The sequence below is a fragment of the Anabrus simplex genome, chromosome 1 (genome assembly GCF_040414725.1).
Source record: "Anabrus simplex isolate iqAnaSimp1 chromosome 1, ASM4041472v1, whole genome shotgun sequence".
Taxonomy (NCBI): domain Eukaryota; kingdom Metazoa; phylum Arthropoda; class Insecta; order Orthoptera; family Tettigoniidae; genus Anabrus; species Anabrus simplex.
Window position 1 is genome coordinate 1,094,645,673 of NC_090265.1, and position 16,876 is coordinate 1,094,662,548.

Consider the following 16,876-nt stretch of genomic DNA (forward strand, 5'->3'; position numbering starts at 1 on the left):
CTATATAACATTTGCCGATGTGAAACGTGTTCCTAGCACGAATTCTATAGTTTGACTTTGCTGTGTAAACAACAACAGTACGAGTACTTAAAGTGTATGCCATATGTTGCGCAGCGATGATAAGTGATTCTTAGTTTGTGTTTTAGAGGTTGCCAATACGAATCTCGAAGATAACCGAAGTCAACCGATTCAGCACTAGGGTGTAAATGTATCGCTAAAAAGTGTGCAGATAATATGTATGTATGTACATGCACCACGAGAAAATGGCTGAAGAGAATTTAACGAAAATCGGTATGTAAAGTCGGGGGATGAGCCTCTACAATCTAGGCTAAAAATCATTTTATTCACACTGAGTGAAATGGTAAATTTAGGGGAAGGCCTAAAATTTAAATCTCAAATATTTATATTATTACTGGTCCTATGGGTAAATACTGCATAACTAAAGTTATATAGAAAAATTCCCGATTATTTATGTTGTATACATTTTTACCATACTGGCTATGATAACACAGATATTCATAAATATGAAGTTTTGTTGGTAAGTCAGTATCAACGCCGAGCCACGAGAAAATGGGTTAACAGAATTTAATGAAAATTGGTGTATAGAGTCAGGAAATAAGAAACTACAGTCTGAGCTATAAACAATTTTATTCACCCTGGATGAAATTGTAGTTTAGGGGAAGGTGCCGACAATTTAATTATTAAATACCTATGTTATTGATCCTATCGAAAAGTACTACATAACGAAAGTTATAGAGAATACAATTTACGATCATTTATGTTTTATTCAATTTCACTCTACCGACTATGATAACCCTTTCAGACCTGAAAGAAAACTGGCCGTGTGAATTTTTGTTTGTACATATATACATATATTTTTAGTTTATTCTACAAGATAAAAATTAACATCTGAATAAAAGCACCCGCACAATTGTGCGTGTCAGGACTTAATTCACTAGGCCTACTTACCAAAAAAAAAAAATTACCTCAATGCATGTAAATATACATATGTACATGATCAAATGTTCTATTTTACAGTGGGGAATAATTTTAAACAATTAAATCTTCGTTCAAACACAAGTAAATGTTACATTTTCTACATTGAGGAAGAGTTTTGCTTTTACTGCCCTTTTGGCAGCAGCAACTTGTCGTCAGACATGAAAGAAATCTGGAGGTGACAAAATGTCAAAAACTTACTAAAATGCTCTCAAATACATGTTTTTACAGTTTATTTTACAAAATAAGAACTATCGGCTGAAAAACAGAACCCACACAATTGTGCATGTCAGGACTTCATTCACTACTTGCAAAAAAAAAAAAAAAAATTCAACTCAGTACATGTGAATATGTGTATGTACATGATCAAATGTTCTATTTTACAGTGGAACGATTTTAAACAATTAAAATCTTATACATTACATTTCTCATGTAGAGAACGAGTTTTGCTTTCACAGTCCTTTTTGTGACAGCACCCAGCACTCCTCCATGCATTACCTGTAAGGAAACCTAGCCCGCACATATATGCGTATCGACATTCAAAACTTCATGGTATTACGTACGATGTTTTAAGTTCGCAATTTATGTTTGCTACACAATTTACTCACTTCATTGATTATATTCTGATATTCAGTAAAGCTTCTAGATTAATATGAATGCAATAAATAAATACTGACTTTAGGCATTACTGCTTCCCGCCATCTTGCTAATGAACTGTATTTTTAAACTCTTCTTCCTGCCCCTGGTGGTCAAGCGCTAAATAAAGACGGCTGAAGTACATGCTACGTGTCCCGCACAAGCACTGCAGTCCGATCTAGCGCCAAGAAAACATCAAATAAGCTCAGACATAAATAAAATACGAACCCGCACAATTGTGCGTACACGATCAGAAAGGGATAAGATTTGTATTTCAGAGTCTGAAGAAAACTAAATATGAAGGCCTACAATATCGAAAGCACATATCATTGATCAACAATAACATTACATTGACCATTGTTTGTTGTGATGTTCTTTGTCTCTTGTTCTGCCACTCAACTCCGATAGATGAGACTACTGCTGCATACCAGATATAATAGCCTGACTGAATACTGGTGGAAAATAGCTGGGGAGTAAGGAAACTTTCTTCTTTAGCATACCATTCCTTTCGTTCATACATGTTCTGATACTGCTGGTACGTAACACACTGGTTCATCATAGTACTCCAGCTATTCGATCCCTACTCTGACTTGCTGTTTTGAATGAGCAGTTTGCCCACTTAAGGTAGAGGCTTCACTTAGTAGTAGTAGTAGTAGTAGTAGTAGTAGTAGTACGACCTGGTCTAGAATTACAATGCGGGCCTATTCCAAATTATAGCACCACGATTCACTAAATAATTCAAAATTCAACCCTGAAAATAGCTGTTTCTTAAGAAAAGCTTCTTCCTCTTCACTGTTATTAAATTCAACATTAATTTTATTCCAAATTAGCAGTGAAGAGGGGGTTTCTCCTCTGGTTTGGAGGAAACATTTGCCTCCAAGTCAGATTTTTCCGCAGCTAGTGTAGTGAATTGGGATTTTCCGACCCATCGGGTACTCCTAGGAAACAGATTAGTAAAAGGGCATAGTTTTTGACCTGGGGTTCTCCACAATTAGACCCCCCCTCCCCGCCGAAAAAAGACTAAGAGTGTTGCGGATCACAGCTGTCTGCGGCTTAGTCATTCCAGCTCTGGAACTTTGGGCTGTTAGATCGGCAGCGTAGTACTATTCGTTAAAAGTGAGAAAATGTGTGGTTTTTCATTTGATGGATTATTTAATATGAAAGCATTGCTTTTAATCGCGCCATTTCTGACGTCATTGTAATGACCTGTGTTCGTTTCAGTTGGGAAATCCGCTAAGACAGTCTTTCTGAGGATGTAAAAAGGCAGGTGGAGAGTGAGTGTCTGCCATTATAATGAAAACTCCTCAACCTGATTGTGACTGAAGGTAGGCAAGCGGGCCTACTATTACAATTAAAATTCCCTAACCCAGTCTTCATATGAGAAAAGACGTTTGGTGACTTCCCAGTCGCGTTTCTAGGGTAACGTTAAGAGCTATGCAATTTAATACAATCTTGCTCACAACGCGAACACTACCTAACCTAGAATTCTGTATACAATGTAGAATTCCGTAGTAAAGCATGGGTACCTCAGCTAGTTTTGAATATGTTCCTGTGCAAATTTATTAGTCTCCCTCACTAACAGATTCCAAACAGCAGTGGTAAAAAACAAATAGAAATATGCTAAAGGAGGACCATATCTTTTTTAATGTTATTTGCTTTACAACCCACCAACTACTTTTATGGTTTTCGGAGATGCCAAGGTGCCAGAATTTAGTTCACAGGAGTTCTTTTATGTGCTAGTAAGTCTACAGACATATGGCTGACATATTTGAGCACCCTCAAATACCACCACTTGGCCTGCCAAGTTGGGTCAGAAGGCCAGCACCTCAACCGTCTGAGCCACTCAGCCCGGCAGGACTGTTTTTTGGAGGGCAGTTTTGGATACCTGAGTTCCTAACCTTAAACTGCTCTTCTACTTTCATTTTTGGTTCAGGTCGGTAGACCAATGCCCACTTAGGTCCAGTTTGCTCCAAAACATTATCATTACCATCATTTGCATTAGGATATTCCCTAATTTCTGCATTGTCATATTCTAAATCATTGTCAATAGGACACAGCTTAAGTCTGGTCATTTCCATCAATCTGTGTGAGCCTATAAAAGCACAATCGCTAGCTTCAGAGCCGTTAGTTGAAGGAAATTTCAGGCCAACATTAGTAATTCAACAAGTGTATCATTTAACAGGTTCATTACTGCCAGCAAACAAAGGAGGTTCCGAGTTGCTCCCAATGTACTTCATTCCAGGCCATAAATCCCAGGTAGATCAAAGAACGGCACACATTTCAAATTGAAAGTTTCCTTTAGTAAATGATTTGCAGAGTATGTTACATAATGGAACTTGTATATGAATGAACTGAAGGTGACTAGAAGCAGTGCCGAATGATGATGCCCAGGAGATTATCATTGAGGCTGCTATAACCAGTCAACATTCCAGACGTGATATATATTGTTCAAGCTTTGTATCAAAAAGATACATTTCAGTGTCAGACATGGATTCTTTTTTAAAAAACAATGTGTGACAATTACTTTTTGACGAACATTGTAATTTTTCAAAGTGATTTTAGTATAAGTTCTATTTTATTCAATATTTCTGTTCTGTAATCATTATGCAACCACAGTATCAACACTTGTAAATGTTCATCAATACATTTTATGTAAATTGTTAAGATTCCTTAGACCAGTGTATGTTTTAAGATTGAATGAGGCTGATGATGCCCAATAAATAGTGGGCGAAACATGTACCTTTAAAATTCTGGTAATTTCTATGTGTATTTAACCACACAATAGTGGAATAAATTGTATTGAATAGGTGGTATTAAAATTACTCCTTGTTTAAACTTTGTGATTCCTGGAAACTGCCAGCTTTATCTCTATATTTGTTTGATGAGACATCCCACAAACAAGGCCCTTCAATTGTATCATGAATTAAGGCCAGAGGAATCTCCTTGCTCCACTCTATTTTTGACTATAAATTTTAGTATAGTGCAGAGAGAAAAACACACGTGCGCGTACTGTATTTGTAGCTTATAACAAAGAGAATGATTGTTGCGGAATGTTATAACTATAATCCTTCTTCACGAGAAGCACGTCGTTTGCGTTGTTTAGGCCATCTGTTGGCATGGAAATAGCATGGAAGTTGCCGAAGCCGTGCCGACATCTCCGAACAACGAATTGACTTGACTTTTCCACTTGGAGCGGAAAACACGCCAACATGTTAAGTGTTAACCTCAACATTCTGAGTTAACATGCAAAGTCAATTGGAAGACACAATCACAATATACATGTCCATTGTAACATGTTAAATTTAACTGTAACATGTTAAATTTAACTGTAACATGTTAAATTTAACATGTTGGTGTTAAATGTTAATCAGTGGAGACCGGCCTTAAGACAGAGGTTTGGAAACCTCGCAGTCCAATTATAGCCAACGGACGGTGAAACACTAATCAACACAAATAAACCATATCTGAAAAAGAAAGACATCAGCTGGATCAAAGTGAGCAGGAATCGCTCTGAGGATCTATGAAGTTCTCGTGACAGAGTTACAAATACACTGGGCTCTTCTTAGCTACATGTTTACAATGCAGGTAATCAGCTGTCTTGTGAGGGACAAAACAATCACAACCTTTCGTCTGCGTGGCTCAAGCAATCCCAAATACGACCCTTCAAAGTTAACGGTACTATGCGTAAACTTTCACTCTGGCCTTTCTTGGGACACACACATATCTCGCCCTTTACCTGGGAAACAAACCTGTCCGTTGGCTTACGAGCCATTCAATATATCATTCATTATAACACACTCACAAACCAGGTACAACTCATTAATTTGGCCACAATGCAATCTCCAGTACTAGGGCTCTACATAATAGTCATGGCTCATCATGGCCTCTTATTGAATAGCCCTTGGTTCAATTCTGGAGCACATATAGAGTTTGCCTGCCACTTATTTTAAATGACCCTCACTAATTTCAATGATACACATGTCATCAGCTGAAAAAACATGTAATAATACTACATCATGCATAGCCTGTCTACAGGTTAGTTCTACTCATCTCTAAGCTCCTGCTTGATCCTCAGGAGGTTTCAGTTACCTCCAATCTGCATTGACGAACATGACATCGCTTATACCTTAGTGTCTGCATGACACGAGTGAAAATATCTCAACGCAAATAAAACACTACTCTACATGATACAGATGTTGATTCCCACAGGGAACCTGAAATATTTGTCCCAAAAATTTATAATATCCAATAACGGATCAACTATATTAGTATTACTACTCTACATGCTGACACCCCTCGTATCCAAACTCTAAACACTGAAATAAGACTGGAGTATACCATACATCCAGGCCCCAAAAATTTATTTACATTTAACGAAAGGCCCACATATGAATCTGATCACTGCATTTCATGCTTCAGTGTTATCCCCAGGACCTTTTTATTGGGTGCCACCGCTCTGCCGTTTTACAGACCGCCTGGCTAACACAACCTAGATATGTGAAATTTACATAATATTAAAACATACATTGAGTCACTGGGTGCTCCAAATTAAGGTGTATATACTGTAGAACTGTTTAAGTGATAAATCTTCATTATTGTTAGCATAATTGCATCGATTACATCAGAGTTTAAATGTTTAGCTTGACTATCATGTAGTGTTGTGTGCGAGCCGTGTCTGGATTAGCTTGGATATGGAATCGCATGCGAGCACTCGGTTCTGCATGTCATCGCAAACCTGTATGGCACTCCACAGCAACCGAGTAGTAAGTCCTGGCGTTACATTGTTATGAATGAGCCGTAGAATACTAGAAATTATGTCGTGTTCATGATAACACTAAAATAGTTCAATTTTGCAGTTAATAATAACCTGTCTAATATTATTGTTAATGAATTGAGGGGAATACATTGAAATATTATCATATTTATTTTTTTACTTAGTATTCCCTGCCCGGTAACTCATTTCTGCCACCTGTCTGATGAAAATTTCTGGGGAGAATACTGTTCTTTTAAACAGTTCAACTTATCTTTATCTCCATCGCTGCCGTTAGCGGTACCCTTGGAACTGCTCCATTGGTGTAAATTATTTCATGACAGTGTTGTTGTCGATGGATCTGGGAGTCTGCTGGTTTGGTCCTTCTGGTCGCATGCTGTGCTGCCTTCGGTCAGGTACTGCAGATGTGTCCCTGTAACCTGGTAACGGTTGTCAGTCGCAATTCTCTTCACTGCTTCGTTCGTGCACGAATACTGTCACAATCCTGGTAAGGATGCAATTGACAATATCCCTTATCGAGACATTAGTCCGGTCGAATGATGGTTACCAAATTAAGGGATACTTCCCAGTTCTGTTAAAGTCCTCATCGGTTAGCTGTCATTAGTAACACGCAGAATTATTACACAGCGCGAACTTGTGTTACAACATTTATTAACGGAGTAAATGTTGCTCGGGTGAGCTTAAACAAATCATTATTAAGTCTCCTCTATCACTGATACAATAAGCTTTGTTGGTCACGTTTGAAAATACGTACTCCTCGACTATCACTTGGCTACTGCAGGCAATGAAGCACTCGAGTTACTTGAAACAAACAAGACAGTTGCACTAACACTTCTTTTGTTATAGACTGAGTAGAGCGACGCACCCTACAGTACATCCCTGAGATACAACTGGCTCGCTTTGTGTTCAGCCAGCTATCTCTCAACGGATATTTCAAACAAGTTGAAATGAAGAAAACAGGCACAGTTACATCATTTTTTGGCTTAATCTACTTCAAAAATATCAAAAGCAATTGTCCTCTTCGTGGATCTGTGGGATATGGCACTGTGACTTATATCCGGGTTCAAATTCAAATGAATCCAGACCTGGATATTTCGTGTTAGAGGACAATTTGGCATTGTTCGGTAGTTCCCCACTTTCAAATCTCGCTCTGTCTCTTGCATGCTGTTTGCCGACTTTCTCTTCTCCTCGCGTACCCATTTATTTTCACTTCAAATACTTGTTTAAACTTGATGTAGGCCTTACAAAGGAGGAGAAAATTATTTAAGTTGGTTTTCAGTTTGAAAATGTTGTCTTTGTTTCAGCTCAGTTGTTCGATTTTGAAGATATCTCTGTAACGTACCTAAGATGTACATATAGTAGATTTTATATATTGTTTAAATTTCTTCAAATTCCATTTTGTGTTTTGTGTGTGCACATTTATAATTTGTTTTTCGTTTGTGTTTCAGGAACAGGTGAATCAGGAAAGTCCACATTCATCAAACAAATGAGGATTATCCATGGTGCAGGGTACTCGGATGAAGATAAGCGAGGGTTCATCAAACTGGTCTACCAGAATATTTTCATGGCGATGCAGAGTATGATTCGTGCCATGGACCTACTAAAAATCCAGTATGCGGGACCATCCAATATAGTGAGTGATTCATAACATGAATTATGTGGTAAAATTAAGAAAAATGTTATGATAATGGGCATGTTACATTAGATTGTTTACAAGCTTCTTCTATTGTAATGGACAACAAGCTGTTAAGCATACAAGGGTATGTGTGAGATTATTATTTGACCTAATTTAAAACATTTACAGTGGAACCTTGATTCTCCGTTTTTGGCAGGACCCCAGAGAAAAACGTACAACATGGGAAAACGGAAAATCCGGGAATGAATGAATCAACAGTTTGGCTAAACGTCACAAAAATGAAATATGTACACTGACTTAGAAAATGTCATGGGATAGTCACCTAATAGCGTGTGGGGCCTCCTCTGGCCCTGCGAACTGCAGTGAGACGCCGTGGAAGTGAGTCAACAAGTCCCTGGTAGTCCTCTGGACGCAGCTGACACCAAATCGGCCTCAATGCTGGTCTGTTCGTGGGTGCAGGATCCATGCAACGGAGCCTGCGTTCCAGGACATCTCAGATATGCTCGGTAGGGTTCATATCGGGGCTCCTGGTGGCCATGGCAGTCATTGGACCTCCGCTGCATGTTCCTGGAACCATTCCTGGGCGGCGTGGGAGCGATGCGGCAGCGCGTTATCATCTTGAAACACCGCAGAACCGTCTGGGCGCTGGAAGGCCAAAAATGGGTGGAGATGGTCTCCGAGCAGATCAACATACCGCGTACCATTCAAAGTCTCTTCCAGAACAACTAGGGGGCCCATTCCATACCAGGAAAATGCACCCCAGACCATAACAGAGACACCAGTGCCCTGGACCACACCTTCGAGGCAGGCGGGATCCATCGCTTCATGTGGTCTGCGCCATACACGATGCCTCCCATCGGCATGGTGCAGTTGAAATCTTGATTTGTCTGACCATATTGTGTTATGCCATTGTTCCAGTGTCCTTCCTTGGTGACTGGCGACAAATGCGCATCGTTGTGCTCGATGACGTTGGGTTAATAGTGGCATCCGCGTGCGGCGCCGGATCCCATACCCCATAGAACCCACGTTCCTACGGATTGTCCACTGGGAGACGTGTCTAGCACGGCTGTCACTTTTGACAATCCGTCTCAGATGTCGCCGGTCACGGTCATCGAGGGGGCTGGACGGACGGTCGTTCGTCTGTTGTGGACGGTCACACCCACATTCAATCATTCACGATACACCCGAGACACGGTTGATCGTGTGAAGCTAAATTCCTGCACCACTTCCGAAATCGCACTTCCCATCCGTCGGACACCGACCACCATACCCCGTTCAAACGGTGTCGGCTCACGACGATGTTCCATGTTACACCTGTCATATGCACAGCCACTGCTCACAAGATCTCCTATACAACTGCCGCTGGCACAGGGGGCGTGTGGTGCGCAGACAACACACCCACGCATCAGTGCTCCGCTATTCCATGACATTTGCTCAGTCAGTGTATAATTATAATCTTACAAACACTCCTACACCAAACTAAACTATAGATTCAATGGGCCTTTGCCTACCAAACAGCCGCTGCTCAGTCCGAAGGCCTGCAGATTACGCGGTGTCGCACGGTCAGTATGACGAATCCTCTTGGCCACAGTCTAATTCTTGACTCTCTAGACCGGGGTCGCCGTCTCACTATTTGATAGCCCTTCAATTAATGGCAGTCGGAGGTTGAGTGTACTTGGAACCAGCCCTCATATCCAGGTAAAAATGCCTGACCTGGCTGGGAATCAAACGTGGGCCTTCCGGGTGAGAGGCAGGCAAGTTAGACTGCAGGGCCGGCTTCAGACATTAATTTCCAGTATGCGAGTTAAAAATCTCAAAACATTGCATTCAGTTTTACCGGGGAAACCGACTTCTTTCAGTTCAGCAACTTTGATCAGCCAAACTCTTCGAAAAATCTAATAAGGTCAGGTCAAACAACAATCGACCACGAGTAGTTTTTAATTCTCTAATCTAATAAAATAAAGCACATTAGATACAAATGCACCCATCAGGATGGCAAAGTCCCTTTTTTAAATCTTCCATTGAAATTTGGTCACTAGTGTACTGTTTGTAGTCAGTTTCTGGAAATCTTGTGCTGCGTAAATTAGGCCTTATGTTGAATTTTAAAGGTTATGTTGAACACGAGAGTATGGTTTCGAATGTAAGTATCGATTCTCAAAAGTTCTCAAATGCATTTGTTCAATTCTGCCAGTCACTAATCAGAATCAAGTTGGAAAGAGAAACATATCATCAAAACTTGAGAAATTACGATTATTAGTGACCTTGAGCTCAGCTGGAAAGTGTGCTCTCTGTACAAGTCAGCACGAGTGGAAAATGATTTTTAAAAAATTTAATGTAACTTGCACAAATAAAATGACTGCTGTTTTTATAACATTTTAACACAAAAATGTAAACTTCCCGGTCTTATATTAGGACCAAAACTTTCCATGGCTTTATGTATGTAAGTTGCAACGTCTGTTATGGTCTCGATAACATAACCATGTACGATGATTTTGAAATACTAAATTTGTGTTGAGAAGGAGTAGTTTCAATTCCTGCCTGAAAGCCCAGTGACTATACAGTGCCCTGAGGAAAGTGCCAAAAATCTGTTTTTGGGAAACAATCAGGAAGGAGGGGGGGGGGGGGGGGGAATCATCTAACCCCGGGCATAATGTAGACGCTTTAAAAATACGAACATTTGATGAAACTCGTTCTGTCTTCAGGTAGGCCTACAGCTGTCGAAATATTGTTGTTCTGTGCTGTCGCCTTCCAATTGTACTTCAAGTGGCCACTCTTTCCTTTATGGTTTCCAAGGATTCTTTAAACGATACCACCCGAATGCGATGTTAAGATGGTCCCTTATGCAAGTTCACTGCCTATCACTTTTTCAGTATAGTACTTGCTGTAATTATTGCAATGACGGGACGTTAACACCAAGATCCATGAGTATACCGTAGCCATCCTTTCATGAGACACACTTTCTTGAAAAGTGCTTGATCGAGGATTTAGCGTTGGTGGGACTGAAATTTCAGGACGGTTGGCGTGGGAAATCGTTTCTTCGAGGAAAGGATAATGCGGAATTTTTACCTGATTTAATTAGGATGCTTGCGGGACCACGTAATTTGAACGAATAATCCGGGAAAACATAGTTTCCAGGAATGTATACCGTATTTACACATGTATTAGACCCCCTCGCATATTAGACCCCCCCCCGGTTGGCTTTTCGAGTTGAAGAAAATGAAAATAAATCTTGCATACAAGACCCCCCCCAACGTAATTTGTCAGAGAAGAACAACGATTCCGCTTCAAAGCGGCTACAAATTTTATACAGCTCTGATGACATTACACAAATTTGTGAATAGTTCCGTCTGTATGAGCCACGCAGTGAAAGTACGCGTCAAAGTCGTGCTGTATATCTGTGTTTCGTAGTTAAATGTCCGCCTCTGTAGTGTAGGCATACTGCAGCTTTGATGACGTCACACAAATAGGTGAATAGTTTTGTGTCCGATCCGCGCATTGCATGCACACATCAGTCGTGTATATATGTCTGTGTTTTGTACTTAAGATTTGGCTGTGAGGGGAGATTAGATTTTTGTACAAGAAAAAAATCTTTTAACCATAGATTATATGAGACTCACCTTAAAACTACAAGTTTACTTTTGAATGCTCGCTGGGACATTTTTCAAACTGAAGTTGACAATAGATTATTCATGGTATTTTCTAAGAAATAACAAACCCTGGAGAAAACTCCAAACTCAACAATGGCTATGCTAAAGAAACCAGCAAAACCACTAACATGCCCAACCAATTTCACCCTTCGATCATAAATTTGTCCAAGGTGTCATTGAATGATGACAAAAGTTCCCTTTTAGCCAGGTGTCCTAAACACAATTGGGCTAACTTCAACACACTTAATACAGCCATCACTACGACAGTAGAAGCAGAATGAGCTATTAGCAAATTTCCAGCAGAAAAAAAGGATGAAGTAAGAATTGAAGTAAAAATAAAAGTAAGCAATATTCTTGTTATTGTCTACTATACCTGATGCTTAGTAAAAGTAACAGATTTATAGACAGCAGGGATATTTTCATGATGAATCGTTGTATTGTAGAGACACGTAGAACCGATATTGCCTGCAAATTTTTTTTTTTTTTTTTTGCTATGGGCTTTACGTCGCACCGACACAGATAGGTCTTACGGCGACGATGGGATAGGAAAAGCCTAGGAGTTGGAAGGAAGCGGCCGTGGCCTTAATTAAGGTACAGCCCCAGCATTTGCCTGGTGTGAAAATGGGAAACCACGGAAAACCATCTTCAGGGCTGCCGATAGTGGGATTCGAACCTACTATCTCCCGGATGCAAGCTCACAGCCGCGCGCCTCTACGCGCACGGCTAACTCGCCCGGTCCTGCAAATTTTCAATGGGTGCTTGTTGATATTATGATGCTAATTTTAAGTTAATGGATATATAACACATGGAAATGAACAATTATGCAGCCACATGAAAGTACGGCATAACTAAAACCAGTGTTCAGCATTAACGTGAAGACAAAGATAATAACTAAACTTGTCATAATGGTCCACCTTTTCTATACTATATTTTGCAATGTTTACATTACACTTTTAATCTTAGGGACTAGTTTCGCCCTTGGCTGGCCATCATCGGCCATAATACAAAACTGTACCAACACATCTAATGTCTAAAACAAATGTACACACATACACAGATGATGTTAAAAGGTATTAAAAGCATCTGGAATGAGCTATGTGCACAACACTTACATATGATGAAATTAAAATAAGGCTCTAAAATTCTTTGATGTGTTGCATCATGTTAAAATGTTTCCTTAGTGCTTCGTGTTAAAATATATTGAAAATGCTAAGAAAGTTCCTCTATTGGAAATTGAGTCAAGGACGGCACACGAAGATATGATCATATGTGCCAATTTTCCTGATTTAGGCGGGAGACTCCTGATTCGACATTTTTTCCCGCCTCTCGATTATTCTATTATTTTTCCCGATTGTAGTTTACCATAAAATTAAGCTAAAAACATTTGTTTTCAAATTCCGTCATTTCAGCTTTGTACGCCATTAGCCGGAAGTCCTTCGCTCATTGGCCGCTTTCAAACGAAATATCGATGTTTATTAATACGAGAAATACGTGCAAATATGCAATGTTTATTGAAACCTGTATATCGCAACGCGTATATCGATTGTCAATCTCTCATTCTCGCATGCTATGTTCGTGTGCGTTCACATCAGTCTAGTCGATTCTGGAGACTAGTTGCTAGATTTGGAGTCTTTTTTTTAGTAATTTAGTGACAGAATTTCAAAGATAGCTACTAGTAAATTTTCTAGAGATTTTAGGAGCCATTTGGGGACAATTCTGGCGTATTTTAATTTATTACTTAATAAAAATAGCATTGCGCTTCACATAATCCCACGGGCGCATGATGCAATATATTAATCTATGCATTTGCTAAGTAACGGCATCTAAGTGCACGACTGATTCGCATGTGTGGAGTAAGAGTTCATACTATATTCGGAAGGCTTATCAGAGACCGAATCTCACTCGCATACTTTCTGCGAGGTAATAGAGATGTAAGTTATAGCCTTGTAGCCTCATAGCAACAGTCATGACTGTTCCCTTGCTGAACTACAGAAATGCGGACTGTTCAACCAATCCAGGCCCTGTTCTCAGAGATTGACTGATAATACTCGCATAATGGAGCTTCAATATGCGAATGACAATGCAACATCTGCCCATACACCTGAGGAGCTTCAAACATTCATCAACTGTTTTGAGGAAGTATGAATGATTTGGTCTGACCATTAACACTCATAAGACTAAAGTACTCGCACAGCTGGTATTAGGTGGTACCGTTCCTGAACTAATGTTACCATAGCAGTGACACCTCTTGAACAAGTAGACCAATTGACCTACCTTGGTAGTATTCTAATACACACTGCAACTCAGAAAAGGATGTGGAAAATAGAATACGCTCTGCTCATGCAGCTTAGAGCCGCCTCTCCCTCAGAATTTTCTTGAATAAAGATCTCAAAATATGTACCAAACTACTGATGTACCGAGCTGTAGTCATAACAACATTAGTATATGGATGTGACCTTGGACACTTTATCATCGTGACATAAAGAAACTGGAACGCAGAAACTTAGATCCATCATGAACATCAAATGGGATGACTACGTAAGTAATGTGGCAGTTCTTGACAAGGCACATGCAAACAGCATAGAAGCCTTCATCATCACTCGTTGGCTTAGATGGGTTGGTCACATCCAGCGTATGAATGATAGCAGACTGCCTAAACAAATTCTGTATAGTGAGATTGGTCATGGCAAAGGCCTTAAGGTGCTCCTTTCAAACGTTATCAAGACCAGCTTAAGAAGACTATGAATAGCACCAACATAAATGCTACACCTGGGCAACAACTGCATAAAACCGTGTTCTTTGGTGCAAAGCTACTGTAGAAGGTATCTGTTTGAGCAGGCATGTCACAGACAAGAAATTGAAACCCATGAAAAGCGGGTACTATGTCAGATCCAACTTTAGATGTGACCTACGTCGTTCCTGCATGTTTCATGCGAAGATTGGCTTGGTCAGTCATCAGCAACATCTCTACAGAACCAACAGACTTTGAGAAGAATTGCAGGAGAAAAACGTTTTCTTGGAAACGAGTAGCGGCCGACGACTACGGCTACCTGATGCTTAACAGAGTAAGGAAAGATTAACAATGTGCTTAATTGGGCTGGATGCATTTAAAAAAATTATAGAACTAAATAATTGAAAAGGGCGGTCCAAATATCCCACGCGCAGTTCAGGGTTAAACGGTGTTAAATTTTGATACACAGGTGAGTTTAGCAAGTTTTTCATCCCTGTGAATAATTTGCTGTAAACTTTCATTTCTCCCAAGAAAATTCTTCTGGATATCTCGTTAGAAAAAGACAATCATCAAGGTAATAACAACAACAATACACACAAGTTAGACATTGATTTTAATAAAGTACAAAGGGCACTAGGACAGTTTTGCAATGTGAGTGAACTCTTTGGACTTTTTCAAAATAATTTCCACCACACTCAATACACTTCTCCATACGTCGAATCCAGTCACGGAACCAACTCTGCCACTTTTCTTTGGTTACATTTTCACACTCTTGATCCCATGGTGCCAGAAGCTCCTCATCGGATGCAAAACGCCGCCCTTTCAGCTTCATCTTCACGTTTGGGAAGGGTGTAAAGTCACATGGGGCAAGATCAGGACTTTATGGAGGGTGATCAAGCACAGTCAACCCTGATCTGGCAAGAAAATCCATTGTTACATTAGCACGATATGCTGGAGCATTGTCGTGATGCAAATGCCAAGTGTTGAGCCGTGACCTTGGATGGAGCTGCTCGAGAGCCTCGATGACCTTAGGCAGACAAGTCTCACTGTACCACTTCGCAGTAACTGTCCTTTGTGTTTCTAGCACAACCCGAGTCAGGATGCACCGTTTAGTGAAGAATACTGCAATCATCCTTTTCTTCACTGACCTTGACTTTTGCACAGTCACAGGAGTACCCTCGTCTTCAAACAGCCGCACCTTGTTCTGGGATTTTGTTGGGACATCTTAATAATAAAGCCAAGTTTCGTCACCTGTAAGGTTGCTATTGACGTTACACGAAGTCCCATTTTCAAACTGTTTTAGCTTTTTTCGGCATCATTTCACTCGATGTGCCCTTAATTCCTCTGAAAGTGAATGGGGCACCCAAAGGGAACAAACCTTTCTAACGTGGAGATGGTCGTGTAGAATTGAATGAATAGCTGGTGCAGGGATGAGGAGGGTCTCTTCCAGCTGCCGATATGTCAACCGCCTCTTTTGCTGCAACATCTCACAGCTTCAATGTTTTCCTCAGTCACTGATTCAGACGGTCGCCCAGAACAAGGATCTTCTTCAACTCCAAAATTTCTCCTCTGGAACTCTTAGTACCAGCGGAAAATTATTGTCCGATGTGGACAGTCTTTCCCCAGCACAAGAGCCATTCCCTCCAGGCACTGGTCAACAGTTAATCCACAAGCAAAATTGTAGCGGATAATTGCGCAGTGTTCACCTTTAGACCACACTTACATTTTAACTTGCTTTCAGTCCCAATGCTTGGTAACAACTGGTGTGAAGGTCGCGCCTTGCTGTCTTCTAGACTGGTTTTCACCCCTCTTTTCATCCCTCATCATAACAGGGGTGTCCAGCCAACCGTTTTTGCGTATTGCAAAATTTCCTAGTGCCCTTTATAAATCACTTTATTTGCAAAAGTGTTGTTGTTTTTTTTTTTCCCCTTATCAGTTTCAAAAAGAGAATGACTAGCAATCACAATTTTTGTACTACTTCAGACCACAGCTGTGAGTTTAGCAAGTGTTTCATCCTTGTGAATAATGTACTGTAAACCCTTATTTCACCCAATGAATTTTCCTCTGGTATCTCATAGTAGAGTTAAATGATAATCATAATCTCTGCTGGAAATGCAAGAAATACATGTAGATGAAAGTAATTCATTGTCAAACCATATTTTGATGTTAAGCTGTGAGAAAGTGGGTTAACATTGATGTTTCTTGCTGCAATTAGATAAACAGTTGTGAATGTCACAGAGTCAACAATCAGTTTATATTGTTAGCCTACAAACGCATTTCAATAATTGTAGAAGGCCTACATGCAGATCAACAGTTGTTGTTTGATGTAGCGAGAGTGATCAATGTATTTCATCAGTACGTAAAACAGAAGACTTCGAAATTTGGTCAAAAGGAAACAGTCGGCAGTAGACCTTCAGACAAAACTGAAGCTTCCAGAGGAAGTAGGTCATGGTGCATTA

At 40.1% G+C, this 16,876-nt stretch overlaps 1 protein-coding gene across 7 annotated transcripts in view; it reads left to right on the forward strand.

Annotated features, from left to right (window-relative positions):
- The window catches only part of Galphaq (G protein alpha q subunit), a 395,971-nt gene that overhangs the window by 40,850 nt on the left and 338,245 nt on the right, over positions 1-16,876 (forward strand). For all 7 annotated transcript variants that reach the window (XM_067137250.2, XM_067137254.2, XM_067137253.2 and 4 more), the window contains exon 2: positions 7,852-8,036. In XM_067137250.2, the coding sequence (XP_066993351.1) occupies positions 7,852-8,036 (185 nt within the window). The remainder of the gene's footprint in view (positions 1-7,851; positions 8,037-16,876) is intronic.